Raw genomic sequence first — 15,893 nt, 5'->3', positions numbered from 1 at the left:
CCCCAGTGCCTGCTGATCCCCCCTGACTAGTTTGTAACAGGCCACTAGATCCCCCCTCAGCCTTCTCTTGTGGAGGCTGAACAGGTTCAGGTCCCATAGCTTCTCCTCATCGGGCCTGCCCTGCTGCCCCCTGATCATGGGAGTGGCCCTATTATAAGACCTCTGTTTTAACATTCCCTAACTTTTTAGTCAAAACAGTGGGGTTATTATTTTAAGCATCCAGCCTTTTTTTTCTTAAACACTTCGTAGAAGTGAAGAATCTCAGTTGTTTACATAGCAAGGTTTCAAAAAGACTAAGACGGTTAGTTTAAAAAAGCACCTTTCATAAGTTTTCAGTCATTCTGCCTCAATACCAGGTGTTGATAAAGTATAAAAAGTATTTATAGATGTATTAAAAATATTGATGTATTGAATTGTTGTATTTAATCCAAAATTTTGTTACTGTTTATTTTTAGAATTATGCCTTTGTTGCATATCTGCCATTTGTCATCAAGTGCATTTAGTGGCAAATGTATTTTACAGTCTGACAATTGGGATTTTTCAGAGTAGTTTTCATGTTAAAAATCTCTCTAGCATTTATGGTTACAGTTATCAATGTGAATCGAAGTAACATAGTTTTAAGCAGAAGGATATGAGGAAGAATGGATTTTTTTACAGTATTTTTTAAACATACAATTTCAGATGATGAAATGAGTTAAAGGACACAGAGAATATAAAAGAAATGGAACAGGTAGGGTGCATCTACACGTTGCGCCTTACAGTGATGTTGCTATGGCGCCGTACTTTCATTCTTCATTTTGGAAGAACTAAAGCGTGGTGCAGTAGGGGTGGTTACTGCACCACGCGGGCAGCGCATGCTTGGATTTCCTCCCTGCGTCGCTCAGGAGTGCTGCTATACCTCGGGAGTGCGCCAGTGTGGCGATGTAGCTGGTGATTATATTTAGACCCACAGGATCACTACATTGCCATTGCACACCATATGTTGATATACAACATTGCTACGTTGCCACAGGGTGATGTGTAGATACGCCTGTATAGTATGATTCTATCATTCCCATTTGAAACATTATTTTAACATATTTTAATATTAGAATATGGCATCATAAAATATTGCCTTAAGAATAGAAAAGTACATTTTTTAACATACATTAGAATCATAGAAAAATAGGGCTGGAAGGGACCTCAGAAGGTTTTCTATTCCAGCCTCCTGCTCCAGGCAGGAACATCCCTATTTAACACATTCCCGTAAACTATTTTTCTAGCCTATCTTTAAAAACTTTCCTGGATGGGGATTCCACAGCCTCTCTAGGTAATCTGGTCCAGTGTTCAACCACCCTCGTAGTAACAAAGTTCTTCCAAATTTCTATTTTAAATTTCCCTTATTGTAGTTTAACACCATTATTTCTTCTTCTGTACCTGGCAGCCACTATCCTTATTACAATCACCCTTTAGGTGTTTGGAAACCGGTTATCAAACTTTCCTCTTCTCCGCAAGTATCTCTTCTCCCAGTTAAATAATCCCAGAATTTTTCTCTTTAAATCATGTTGCCCATACACCAAACATTTGTTTTCCTCTCCACTGTACTGTTTCTAATTTGCCCACATTTTTCTTGAAGTGTGGTGCCTAAAACTAGACACAGTACTACAGCTCCATACTACAGGCCTCCCTTGTGCTGAATAGGGTGAAAGAAATAATTCCCTTGATTTGCAAGCGTTGCTCCTTTTAGCACAGCCCAGTATGCTATTGGCTTCTATTGAAATAAGAATAGACTGTTGACTCATATTCATCTGGTTGTCCACTATAACCTCTAGGTCCTTTTGTGCAGTACTCTGGCCTAGACAGTCATTTCCCAATCTGTATTTGTGTATGTGATTATTGTTTCCTAAGTGTAGGACTTTATACCTAATCTTATTTAATTATGTTCAGTAAGTTTCAGATGTTTTCTGGTTTATCAAAGTCATACTGAATCCTAACCCTATCCTCCAAAGTGACTATATCATCCAAAGTGTCTACAACATCATATGGTGTGGCATCACCAGCAAATTTGCTAACTGTACACTCAATCCCATTCTCCATATTAGGGCTGGCCAACTTCTGAGTGGTTGGAGGTCACAGACATCCCAGACATACACCACGCAGTCTGTGATGGGCAGCACCCTGTACCTTGCCAGCACCCTGAGGCCAAGCATGCTGCGCTGTGTGGCCCCACGAACACTGTCCCACCACCCTGCCCACGATGCCACATACTCTCTGTCTCCCACCATACTGTGCTGCTGCCCATGGGTCACCCTGACCTGTCTGGCTACATTCTCCCACAGGCCATGCTGCCTTGACACACTCCAGGATTATCTCTGATGTACTCCAAAATCTTGCTGGACTGTCCAGGCAGGGCCGAGTTACCCTCCCAACAGATCATAGAATCAAAGAAAATTAGGGTTGGAACAGATCTCATGAGGGCATCTAGTCCAACCCCTTGTTCAAAGCAGGACCATTCCCAGCTATATCATCCTACCCAAGGCTTTGTCTAGCCATGTCTTACAAGCCTCCTAGGATGGAGATTCCACCACTACTTTGGGTAACCTGTCCCAGTGCTTTCCTAGTAAGAAAGCTCTTTCTGATATCTAAGCTAAACTGTCCTTGGTGCAACTTGAGACCGTTGGTCCTGGTTCTGTTATCTGCCACCAAGAGTATGGTCTAGCTCTTTGGAACCATCCTTCATGTAGTTGAAGGCTGCTATTAAATCCCCCTCCTCAGTGTTCTCTTCTCCAGGCTAAATAAGCCCAGTTCCCTCAGCATGAGGCCCTGTGAATTAGATTCTTCAATTAGTTGTTTGAAAAAAAAGCTTGTCCACCCTTTCTCCTGGTTTGATGGCCTATCCATCATGACATCTCTCTTTCAATTCTTTCAGTTTACCTTGACCCAGATATTTTCAACAGATCTCCTGCCCATCTCGTAGTGACTTCAGAACAAATGTATGTCTCATTTTTATATAAAGAAATACTGCTTTTAATATTCCAGTCATGCAAACTATCCAACAAAATCTCGGTTACCCCAGTTGGATCATGCTGCTTTTACTGTATTAGGACTTCCAATTCTTTATGCTTATTACAATTACCATTTCTCTCTGTGTCTCTTTCTCTGGTCTCACAAGCCTTGAGGGCCTATAACTGTCTACCATCTCCTATCTTGTGCAATTTCTTTCTACCTTGCTATATCTTCAGCTATCCCTTCCAAATCGGAGTACCATTAGGATAGTCATCATAATTAATTGCTATTATAAAAGCACATAGAAAGATCCAATCTCAAACCTGAAATAACATCTACTAACATAGACCTTTGCATCTTAGCAGGACCACTAATTGTAAATTGGTGCAGTACTGTCTTCTCAAGTTTTCAGACAACGTAAGGATAAAAAAAACAGGTGGGATGTATCCCTATTCATCACAAGAATTATCCTTGAAATGTGCCCCTAAATGATAGTTTAGGTAACCATAATCTTTCAATAGAAACAAAACATGTTGTTTTCCTCCAACAATTTCTACAGTGTACAGACATGTTTATACATTCTTCTGGATTGCCTGTGCCCTGGATTTTGAAAATCACGGTTAGAGTCACATGAAAGCAGACATTTTATGTAGAACAAAATAGCACTGAAGCTACTGCATTGATTGCATTATTTATTTCTGTATTAAAATCAACATACCCACATTTTTTTTGTTTTTACTTAAAGCTGCCACAAAATTTTCAGCCTGCCCTGGAAAGCCTGCAGAAGTATATGTTGCAAACTGCTAAATTTAGGTCAAAGAGGTCCTTGATTGTACATGTAAATCCCATATATTTTACATGTGCAGTTCCTGTCCCTTGTAACTGTCCCTAAGGAACAAGCACCTCAGATAAACATGGGTATTTTGGCAAAGTCCTGAAATCTTAACCCTTCTCCTTTCCTTTCAGGTCTATGAAGGGTAGGCCCTGGGTGATTGCTGGCTCTAGTTCAGTGTGATGCCTCACCATGCTCTCTGCTGGTAACATCACACTCGCCATTGAACTGCGATGGAGCCTGCCTTTGGGGTAAGGCAAGTCCTATTTTTTCCAATATTGTATGTTTTCCAAGGCTTTTATTCTTTTTTTCATACCATTTAGGATATAAGAGATGATCATTTTAATTTAAACCAAAAAGCACAATATTGGAAAAAAGGGACTTTACCCCTAGTCTTTGTGTCTAGAGTTAGACATATTTTTCCTTACATTTTTCTACCATTGTTGGTGCTGATGAATCTCTACTATCGGTTGTGGTGGTGAGAGATAAGGCCTTGTTGGCTGCCAGCATAGCACCCTCTGGCCACATCCAGACAAGCATGGCCGTGTGGTATGTAGTGCCACAGACACATCTGCAGTGCCACGTACTACACATTCAACTGTTCTCTGTACTGCAAGGGGGCAGTGCAGGGGTGTTTTTTGACCCCTGGATAGTCAGAGGTCAAAAAACCCATGGAAAAAATAAGCCAGGAAACATGCTCCGCTCAAAACCAGAGCCTTGCTGACAGGAGCCACACTTCGGCTGCTGGCCATGCTCTGAGCAGCAGAATTGCTGCTGCTGCAGCCCCAGGAGGCCCCCCAGGATCCCAGTAGGGCTGCTGGGGCCAGCCCAGTACAGGCAACCCCTGCTTAGAGCTCTTAATTGGTTCCTGAAAAACCAAAAAGCGTTAAGCGAAACCAAAAGTATTTGATGACCCAAGATGGTGACCACAAGTGTTTTTAATGACTCAAGATGGCGACTGTGAGCATTATAGCAAAACTTTCTGAGTGCTAAGTGAAACCAGCTATTGATTTAAAATGAGCATTAGAGCGAAATAGTGCTAAGCAAAACAGTGTTAAGTAGGGGTTGCCTGTACTGGCCCTGCCCTCCCCCACCCCACCTGGGGTGACCTGCCATGCGCCAGAGGGCATGTGGCACAGGCATTCCCTGGGAACAACTAGTGACAACACAAGATGTCCCACTGCTAGTTGTCCCCGGGGAACCAAACATTCGCCCTCATGTATAGCGGTCTCTGTGTATTTAATCTTGCTTAGAGCAGGTCTAGAGGACACGCTGTTCATGTCTGTGACTGTCTACTCTAATTATCTTCATAGGAACATATGACATGCTATTCTGGGTCATACCAATGAATGGTATATCTAGTCCAGTATACTTGCTCCAACAGTGTAGGAATGGATGCTTTAGAGAGAGAGAACACTGAACTGGGTATATCTATAGAGATCTATCCCCTGTTGATTGCCCTCCCTGGCATCCATTACCACTCCTGGTATTGCTGACATAGAATCAGTTCTAATGATGGCAGAAAAGTGTAAGGGGAAGTGTCTAGGATAGATGTGTGCCTAGAAATAGATTCTAGCCTTTAACAGAATGATAATGTGATTCAGTGGTGAGTGTGGAGTCACTGGCAAGACACATGTACATGGAGCACCTTCCAGGGAGCAGTTAGTGGTCATAGGGTAACTGTACTTTATGAACCTAGAAAAGGCTGGGAGGGGAAAGGTAAGTGATGATTTGAAATGCGTTGTCCTGTCTATTGCCTTATTCAGTATCCTACTTATGTAAGGATGACTTGTGGAATTAAGATTTTGCGCACACAGGATGAAAATTCATTTTGAAATATGCTAGTTATTTAAGTTACCATGAAATACAATTGAAAACAGAAATTCATAACTAGTGTTGCTCTGTGGAAATTACATTCTTGGTCTCCATGAGGGAAAAACAATTTGCACCATTCTTGAGTACCTCCTACTGCTCATTTGTGCTTTATTGTGCTTTCACTGACAAAGTTGCTTATCGTTGCATTGAGAAGTTACAGCATTCACATAAAAAACTTCAGACTGCTTTCACTATAAATATCAAATGTTTTGAATCAAACAGAGCAGGTTCTGTTTCATCAGACTTTTAGAATTGTCCTTACATAATTAAGTATATATGTATCATGCGTAAAAGGTGATGCCTATAGAAAATTCTTCTTCATAGCAAAAACAGGTGGAAACAAAGGCATCCAGCAGAAAACTTTCTTTACTATCATTGTCATCACCATTCTCAAATATCTCCTTTGAATTAGGTAAGAAAAAAGGTCCAACTTTTTGGGGCAAATCTAGTATTTTGAAAAGGAGTGTTCAGAGTGTGGTGCATCATCACATATAACACAACAAATGTTTTTCTGCAGTTAAAAAAAAACCTAGAAACTTTAGGGGCCTAGGGCTGTATTAGTCAGTTTAAGATCCAAGGAAAAAACCAACTATAACTTCATTGGAATGTGCATGAATTTGCTGTATCATATATTATGTAAAAAACCACAATAAAAGGCCAAAAATAATCAAAAGACATTTAATTAATCCTGTAGTCATTAGAATGAATATACATCTCTTTCAGGTTTATAAAACAAAATCTAGCCTTCTTAAACATCTTGACAGTCCATCCAGTGAATCACTGAAGTTATTTCCACATGTGAGTTAATGTTTCTGTGTAGAGTTAAAAGCAATCTGTGGGACTGTGATATAGGAAATGCATCATCCAGATTAGGTAACAGACAGAAGAAGTGCAGAACAAAGGATAGTTTGATTAGTTTCATTAAAGACATTAAAAGGGAGAGGAGGTCATTAATGCCTACAAAATGGAGAATTTAGAAAGAATCAAGTGTATTATAATGAACCATGGAGTCAGTTGAGTCCTTCACTGCTGCCTGAATAGAAATGCTGCTGCCACTGGGAGGAAATTGATTTTAAACTTTGGGTGAACCAAGAATCAAAGTGGGCAGGTGCAGTTGTCTCTGGGTGTACTAAAAGCATGAGCACAATTTTCTGCATGTAAAGTTATCTGATTCAGGCACATGAACATTGTGGCATATACCTTTTTGTATGCTTGTTCAGCCATAAGTGGTATGTGCACAAACCTTTGAAAATTTGGCCCCAGATGTCAGATGGGTAATTTCTTTAATTCTTTTGATTATGGGTATTTGAGAGCCTCCCCTGAAGTAATCCTGAGTTGCGATGAAAAAGCTTATTGAAAAAAAAAAAGTTTCAGAACCTCCATATGAAATTGACAATGTCTTCTCAGCTCTTTCTCCCATAAGCCAAATAAATGAGCTGCTCATCCCTCCTCCTTCTCCTCCTCCATCATACCCAGGAGCCACGTCAGTTTTCTGGATACATCCCCACAAAGGAAACCTACAGTAATACTTCAGCATTTTAAGCAGCTCAAAATACATCATTCAGAAGTAATCATTAGCAAAACACTGTTTAGCTACTGGCAACTTGCAAACACTGCAAAGTTTAAATTAATAGAAACAAGATGGGAAATGAAATCATTTATTATTCTTGAGAGCCAATTTTATATACTTTTTATGCCTTGAAACTACTTTCTAATCTTATTATTTTTTTAAAAAATGACCCAGCCTTACTATTTTCCTATTTTTTTTTTTTTTGCCAACCTTTCAAGCATTAAACATGTTGGTTTCAAAATGGTTTGAGCAAAAACTCATTAGAATTATATGCTCCATCTGTTTTTCTCATTGGAGGCTTTATAAAATGCTACTTCAAATAAATCAAAGATAACTGTGAAATACTCAAGTAATGTGCTTGTTTTTTGTTTTGTTTTGTTTTGTTTTTTGTTTAATCTTTGCAGTTAAAAAGTGCCAAGGAGTTAGCAGAAATCAATGGCCATGACGAATCTCAGGCAAATGTAGGTATAGCTGTATTTGCATGTTTATGTTCCCAAGCTTGCTTTTTGCATTCAAAAGTTGATAGAATGACTAAATGGTCTAAAAATCAGGTTTGGAACATCTATTCTTCCTAGAGGTGCAGGTTCAAATCCCTGCCAAGTTCATTTTGAGATAGATGAACTGAGTTCCATTCAGTTTCCTTTCTGGGATTATTTGGATGTGATCTTAACAACCAAAGTCCTGCTTGCTCTGTATGGATATTAAAGATGTCACAGGAATGTTTGTAAGAAAACTTCTTTATATTAGTAGCCAAGATTGCCCATCCTACCATGCTACACTGTCATCACGACTGCTACCTTCTACCACAGATTTGACTGCATTTTGGCTTTATAGGCACATATGGAGTCACTTTACCTTCCAGTACTAAGTTTCTTAAAGGGACTGTGTCTGGTCATAATTTATAAAAAATTAAGACCAATAGAAATAGTCCTATTGTCTCGTTGCTATTCATTGTAAAGAGAACTAATGGGTACATTTTCCTGCTATTTTTGTAATCCAAACTTTGCAATACAGTGCTTCATTGTAAGCATCTGAACATGAAAATGGCTTGAAACAAGTGGCTGGCCTAATATCTTTGTCTTGGCAGAGAGAAACAGTAACAGCATGATTTTTTAAAATTATTGCTGTTTTAATGATCTAAAATAGTATCAGTTAGACAGGTAAGGACTCATTTTAACTCTTAAATGTGTCTTTAAAGCTCTGTGGGACTCTTTAACTTAGTTTGACTAAAGAAGGGGTTTTCTTCCTTTTTATAATTTTCTTTGAACCTTATGCATTATGGTCTGATTCATCAGTGAAGTCAATTGGACTGCTGAGCCTTCAGCCCCTTGCAGGAGGAATTAATTATTCTTTAAAAGCTCCATAAAAGCAAAAATTGCTATCTCTAGGTAGCACTTGGGCAGCCTTGAAACATTTTGTTTTTACAATAGAATGGGGAAGAGATAAGTTGATGAACCTGAATTTGTCACTCTGGTGCCTGAGAACTGTCACCTTCCCACTACAGTAGGTCAAAAAATGATGACAAAATATTTCAACTTTATCAGAACAAAATTTCACTTAGAAATATCAAAGACAAAATAGTTCAGTAGTTTTGTTTTGAAGTACATTTTCCAAAAATAACATTTTATTCTAATTCAAGATGAGATTTGAGAGTGTCTGAACTTCCTAAAGAATGGAAATTCCATTTTCTTTTTCACATACTCGGTGTGGTATGTTGAGCACTTTACAGTAAAGGAAATTGAATATTATGGCTAGTTGTGTGTGATTGTAGGATTGAATTCAAAAGGAACAGCATCAGCACCATTCCTAAAATACTGATAGTAAAGGAAGCTAGACCACTGCAATGAAGCAATGAGTTTAAAAATCACTCCATGGTAAAATCCAGAAGAGATACAAAAGCGCTAACACAAACGGTAGCAGAGAAATATGTTATAAGACTGAATAGTGAAAGGAAATGTGATTTTCTTTATGGAAACAACGAATGTTGGAAAGGAAGTTGGAAATATCAGTGCAATTTTACTTTATGTTGAATATCTAATACCCAAGCGCTGCTCTTTGAAAAATGCATCCAGACCTTCATTACCAGTGGAGTCTATGGTTTTTGCCCTTGGCCAGTGTCTAAATCTGAGCTGATCAAAGAGGAAAAGATTTGGTGGTTCCTACTTGGTTATTAGTGGACTGTGATGCATAAAATGGGATTAGTACATATTTGATACAGTTGACAGATTGAATTTAGCAAATGAAATACCTTCACATTGAAGGTATGATTGAAAGTTGTTGGCAAGGAACTATGACAATATCTGTTTGCTATCCGAACAGAATATGACCTATCTCTCTACAACTAAGCTTGAACCACTTACATCTTTTGCTAGTGAAAACCAGCATCTTAAAAAGGGCTGCAGAAGCCTGTATTACGGTCTCTGCATATTTACTGGAGTCTTATACTTCAAAAACACTTGTCCATATTGCAGTCCCCCCCCAAAAATAATTCTCCTAAGTCATGAAGCCCTGTCACTAATTTAGATGTATTTTATGTAATAATATTGTTGTTTGTTAAAACAAAAGATTGAAACATCTTTCCTCAGGGAAGAAAACAGATAAAAATATTATACGTCTTATATGGCCATAGGCAGGGATGGGTCATAGAATTTCTCATGGCCAGAACATACCAAAAGTAATGTAGGAAATTGAAACATCTCTAGAAATGAATACTCACCACTGATGAAAGGGTCCCAATCACTAACACACACATACTGAGCCAGTATTGGATTTTCACCTCCTTTTGCCCAGAGCATGCCCCACAATCATATCAAAGGCTTGACAAAAGTAATCTTATGCTCACTGGGTGTATCTACATGTTATATTAATGTGATACAGTAAACTCCAGCGCCATTCACACCAGAGTTTATTGCTTACAGACACAGCATTTACACATGAACCCAGGACCGCAGCATGTTAAGCTGGGGCAATGCAGCTGACCGAGGGTGGTCAGCCTGCCAGCCCAGAGCTGCTCCTTCATGGCTCAGCATGCTAGAGAAGGGCTGGCTTGTGCACAAGGATGCTATAATGCAGAGCTAGCTGACCGGCAGCATCTATACCGTAGCACCCTTGTACCCCAGCCAGCTCCGTCACCATCTACACGTGTTTCACTGCATGGTACTACTCTGCTGTAGGATAGGACTTGTGTCCCAGTAAGCTAATATTGATTAGTTTATTAAATAATAAACATATTAAATATAAATAAACTATAAATTATATTGTTATAAGTTTATACAATTCAGTATAATTAGTTTATATTTTATCTAATTTGTTTATATAACACAATATATAATCTATATAATTTATATAATTATTAACTATAACAATAAATAAATACACTTGTATATAAAGTATTAATTCATTTACTAATTCATTTGCTGTGGCCTAATAGCACCCCACATGTAGATGATGCAGAGCTAGTTAGTCAGCAAATCACATGTTCCTTGTAACATGTGCTGGGCCCTGCAGACAGCTAGGAGAGCATGTCATAAACGATTTTCTAGTTGCATGTAGTAGTAATTGTTACTGTTGATGACTGATGTGGTTTTTAATACATTGTGAGTTCCATTTTTTCCCTCCGGTACACTATGTAGAAGAAAAGCACCAGCATAATGTGTATACTGTCCCCAGCAAAAATCCTGTCCCTGTGGGAAATCTGAATTATCAGTGACTTCAACAGTCCCATAACCAAGGCTGACAGAAGAGCTGTTGTGCAAAGTGCATTTTCAGGGGCCCAGTAGCTAGGAAAAGAGTGTTCATTGTCTTTAGTTCTGACCAATTCATACAAAATCTTATTTATTTCCCCTTCATTGCTGGTCACAGCGATATTTAATTCATATCACTTTCTTAACTAAAGAGAAATATATTAGCCAATGGGCAGTTTTATGTTCAGATTTTATCCTTTTATCTTTTCCTGGTCTCTTGTTGATCTTAATGTCTCAACGTGTAAAAAAGTACTTCTTTTTCTGAGAAAAAGTGGAGGGGCAAGGAATATTTTCTTAAATAAAATATTTTATGAAATAAAAACAAAAAAAAATAGATTATGTGGTTCACCACAACCTCATTCTGTTGCCCACTATAAAACTTAATTAACTTTGGCTGCTGGATGTGAATGTTTTGACACAACTTCTGGGAAGTTGGAGCATCGATCTTCCCATTTCAGACAACATCCATGAGACCGATGATTGTTGAAGAAGAATTTCTCAATAGCTACAATATATTTCAGGGTTGAAATCCTGGCCTCTGAAGTTAGTAGCAAAACTCCCATTGACCTTAATGGGGCTGGGATTTCACTAATGGACTTTAAGAATTATGTCTCTTTCAGCCCAGTTCAACATATTAATCATCCACATCTCAGCAGGTTTGAGCAACTGGAGATGAGACTTTCTATTATCTTGTTATATTTTAGTTTCATTGTCTGAACAAGTAGTAAAGCTTGCCATAGTCTGTGTTTTCGTTATTTTTGGTTAGCATCTCCTGCCACTTGGATACAGTATGCTGTATTTTTTTTCCTTCAGATATAAATTCAACAATTATAAGTTAGAGTACATTTTTCCTATGGATACCTAACCATTGTTGGGGCATATCTCATGTTCAGCCAGGTATCCAACATTTATGCTGATACTTTTATTCTACCCCTCTCCTCCAGCCCCCTTTATTACATTTGCCACTTCTGGGTGTAGCCATCTGAGGCTGAGTTTAGAGTGAAATACTTCAACCATTTTGACAACTCATATAGTTACTACTAGGCCAGGGGCAATGTAATCTCTTATAGAGTGCAGGCCTTCACATTGCAGATGTTTTCACGACATAAACACCAGATGATCTTTGCCATTTTTGGTTTGTCCAAAACTAAAAGAATCAGCTTCTTAAATTAAACTGATTTTCAAGATTAGTTGGAAGACTTAACAGGGGCTTAAATTATGCCAGCTGCATTTCAAGGATAATGATGCCATTCAAGTTGTTTCAGTGCAGGATCATCAAACTCATCAGGAGGCTGCTCTTCTACTTCCCCTGACAAAGTTACTGTTGATGCAAAAGAACCAAAAGAAAGTGATTGTCTGCATTTTTTAAAATTAACATAAGTGTTTTGTTATGGCTCGGTAATTCTTCATTGTGATTACATTTCACTTGAGCAGAACTGTAAGTCAGGTCCAGAAAGGGACTTCAGGTACCAAGAATTGGAGCATAGGCAGAATTTAGATACTTAAGTCTAAAATTACAGTCTTGAAAGCCCCCACTGCTGGCCAGTGCCTCACGTTTTTTTATATTGCAGGTCCTCAAGTTCCTAAAGCTCTGTTCCGCATTTGCCCAGAAGCATCCTGGTTTTGACAGATCTGAGCAATTGGCACTTAGCTCACAACTGAGCCATTCAGGAGCTACAGACTAGCAACTTCTCCCTTTTTCTTTCCCAAGGAGTTTGATCCAGTAATTTTTCTGAAAGCATACATAGCAGATCAGACTCTTCAAAGAGGACTGTGGCAACCACCAAGTCCTTGTAAGAATGAGTAAGAGAAGAAAGTGGTGGGGGGGGTTGTCCCATCCTCACCTTCTTTTCCAGAGCATAGTGGTTAAAATAGTCACCCAGCATGTGGGAGACCCAAGTCCAATTCTTTCCTCTAGCTAAGGGGTTCAAACCCTCACCTCCCAGGGGATTGCCTTATCAAAAGCTATTTTGGAGGGTTGGGTCATTCTCCATCCTTCCTGTTGTGAAACACAGTCCTCAAAGCTGCTCCTTCCTCCATTTTTTTTTTAAATGGACATAAAATGGAGACTACTAATGTAATGAATTCAACACTACCATGACTGAAAAATAATACATACTTGCTGGTTTTATACCGCCGTGTTATCAGTTGCCCTCCTCACTTTTTAGAAGTTTTTAGATTGTAATACTCGAACAGTTCACAGCTTCATCCTCCCAGTTCTGATGCTGTCCATTAGAAGAGCAGGTTCATTACGGTGAAACATTTAGGCCTCTTTCCTCACAGAAGTACAGTCTGTGGTTTTGGCCACACTGCTTCCACAGAAGTCCAACTATTCAAAGGAGATCTCTATCACAGTGGGCTGAAGCATGAACTAACACTGACTATGTTGTCTGTATCAGACTCAAGGGTTTTGCAATTACCATTTTGTTGATATAGTGCAACAAATCACATCACTTCCCTTGTCTCTAATTGCAAATGCCACAATGGTATAGTAACTCTGCTTTTTATTGAAACAGATTCATCTAACCTCAGCAGAGAAGGGAAAAAGACAATAAAACACATTCAGCCACCCACTCTTAACAAAGCAAGGAAGTTTCTGACTCCATATTTCATGAACTCTGCAGGGAGACATGTCTAACACCTGGCATTTTAGTAATACCTAACAATTATGTTTACCATTTCATTCCAAGCAACTGTACAAAATATGTAAGCCCATAGACTGAAGTCACATCTGCCATCACTGAAATAGAGCCATTTTTAATCATGCATTGGTACGGAAATCCTGTTAATTGTATAGAAAGCTATACAGTCTGGCTCCCTTCTATCACAACTCTGTATTCTTCTCAAGAGTTGCTAGAGCTCCCTACCCCAGTATTATGGGATATTTTTGCTTCTGCTTGAAGCATATTAGGACTGTTAGTGCAAAGGTTTGCTAGGTCCCATAGCCCTACAGTGTATCATACTACTACCTTCTAATGGAACAGGCAGTAACGTGTGTGGGGGTAGTGGAGGTAAGCTAAGTGGATGTTCATGAGAGGCATAGGTTTGGCAAGTTGTTATTGCTTTAGTCCAGGTCTTATGAAGGAGGAGGATGCTTCAGGTATCTCTCAGAAATGCTAAAAGCTTATATTCTGTGAGTGGGGAGGTTGCTTTTGGTTATAGAGTTTTCAAGCCCCCAAAGCTGGTATCTCTAGAAATCCAAATGCTTGATGAAAACTCATTCACCCTCTTACAATATGATACATAAGCGGCTTTATGACTTCTTCTCTTTATTTCTTCAAGGAAGCCTATCGGACCATCTCACAAACCTAGTAGTTCCATTTCTAAAATAGAATTGCTTCCTTTCATTCCCATTCTTTTCCTTTTAATGCATCACTGTACCTCTGTTCTGAGAGCACAGTATTAGGTCCTGAACCTGTGCAACACTGAGCGCTTCTTACAGCATGCTGAACACCCTCAATCTGAATTGATGTCAGTGGGAGTTGAGAATAGACAGTACCTTAGGAGCAACTGATTCCTGGTTTACATGGTTTGTACAGCTCACAGCATTCAGTGATAGCAAGTATTCATTTGGTAAAGTCCGACTCATTTATGCAATTTGTTTGCATTCTTCCTTTTGATAGTAGCAGAAGGTCATAAAAGAAAATGAACAAGTATGTGTATATTTTTGTAGTATCATAATGTAAGTCTAATCCTTTGTTTGAAAAAGGTGATGCTTATTGCTGCTCCTTTGCGTAGGGTTCGGAATGCTAGGTTTTGCACAACAGTTTTCTTTTGCTGTTCTATCTCTTTCTTGCGTGGGTCTCCTTCATTCCACCGCACCAAATTATAAAACATCTAGGGTGACCTTTTCTCACCCCAGGCACTTTGGATATAGTCCTGTTGTCCTTTTCTTATCCAACAGGGATAGTGGTATCCCTTACCCCTCCCCTGTTTTATTTGCAAAAAAAAAAATATGCTCAAACTGCCATGTAATAGAAATGCAGCTGAGAACGGGCTTAGCCTGTCAGTTCCCTTTGCTCACCAACAGATAACATATGAGGGGTCCTCTGTGGAACAGCCATCCATCTGTAGAGTTCAGGCTACCCTTAACACTCTTCTTACCCATGGGTGTCAACAGTGACTTCCCTCCTCCCTTGAGGCCACAATGCTTGCATGTAGCATACTAACAAATCCAATTAAAATAGTTTCAACAAGTTTAAACTAATATCGTCACCTTAAGGTTGCATGAAGAATAATATTTGGGAATTCATCAATTTACCCCAATCCTTGCATTCAGAGCATAAGGAAATGGTGCTAGCTGACCATGCATATACTTAAAAATAAAAATACAAAGTGACTTTTAAAGTTAGTCATCCCATGCAGTTTTCAGGCTGAACATTGACATGAGATGTATGTTTTCAAGTACAGGGATAATGGGGACCATATAAAAAGAGAGCTTACATTAGACAGACATTTTTACGTTATTGCTAGTTGCCTAAACTCAGCAGGTGAACGTTATAATAATAAATGCTTTGCTACAGAAAAATAGACAGCGTCTCTCTGGCAAATGGATTGGAAAAATAGCATGTCAAGAGTTCTATAATACAATTAATCGCTACTCTTGAAAACATTTCTATCATGTGGGATAAATCAAACAGACTAATCTTACATACATAGACATACATTTTAAAGTGTATCATTTTCAAGGTCTTTTCTTTTCTGCTTAATTTCTTTTCTTCTTTGCTGTTGATATACTTTTAATACCAGTTAATTTTTCAAACAGTCATCAGCAGTTGGTTTGTATCAATGAATTTATTTAATATACTTAATATTATTTTCTATATTACTGCAGTCAAGAAAAGAAATTAAAGTATGCCATGGTAGAAGAACTGAACAATAGGTTGAT

At 38.7% G+C, this 15,893-nt stretch overlaps 1 protein-coding gene across 6 annotated transcripts in view; it reads left to right on the top strand.

Annotated features, from left to right (window-relative positions):
- Positions 1-15,893, top strand: part of ENOX1 (ecto-NOX disulfide-thiol exchanger 1) — a 531,698-nt gene that overhangs the window by 499,709 nt on the left and 16,096 nt on the right. For 4 of the 6 annotated variants that reach the window (XM_019529872.1, XM_019529868.1, XM_019529869.1 and 1 more), the window contains one exon: positions 7,667-7,723. The exons of 1 other annotated variant lie outside the window; for it this stretch is intronic. In XM_019529872.1, the coding sequence (XP_019385417.1) occupies positions 7,667-7,723 (57 nt within the window). Of the gene's footprint in view, positions 1-3,951; positions 4,050-7,666; positions 7,724-15,893 lie in introns of those variants that run through there. One more of the 6 variants, XM_019529873.1, reaches the window with a different exon arrangement.

The sequence above is a fragment of the Crocodylus porosus genome, unplaced genomic scaffold (genome assembly GCF_001723895.1).
Source record: "Crocodylus porosus isolate Cpor-Errol unplaced genomic scaffold, CroPor_comp1, whole genome shotgun sequence".
Classification (NCBI taxonomy): domain Eukaryota; kingdom Metazoa; phylum Chordata; order Crocodylia; family Crocodylidae; genus Crocodylus; species Crocodylus porosus.
The sequence above is the reverse complement of the archived record's forward strand: the minus strand, read 5'-3'. Positions and strand labels throughout refer to the sequence as shown.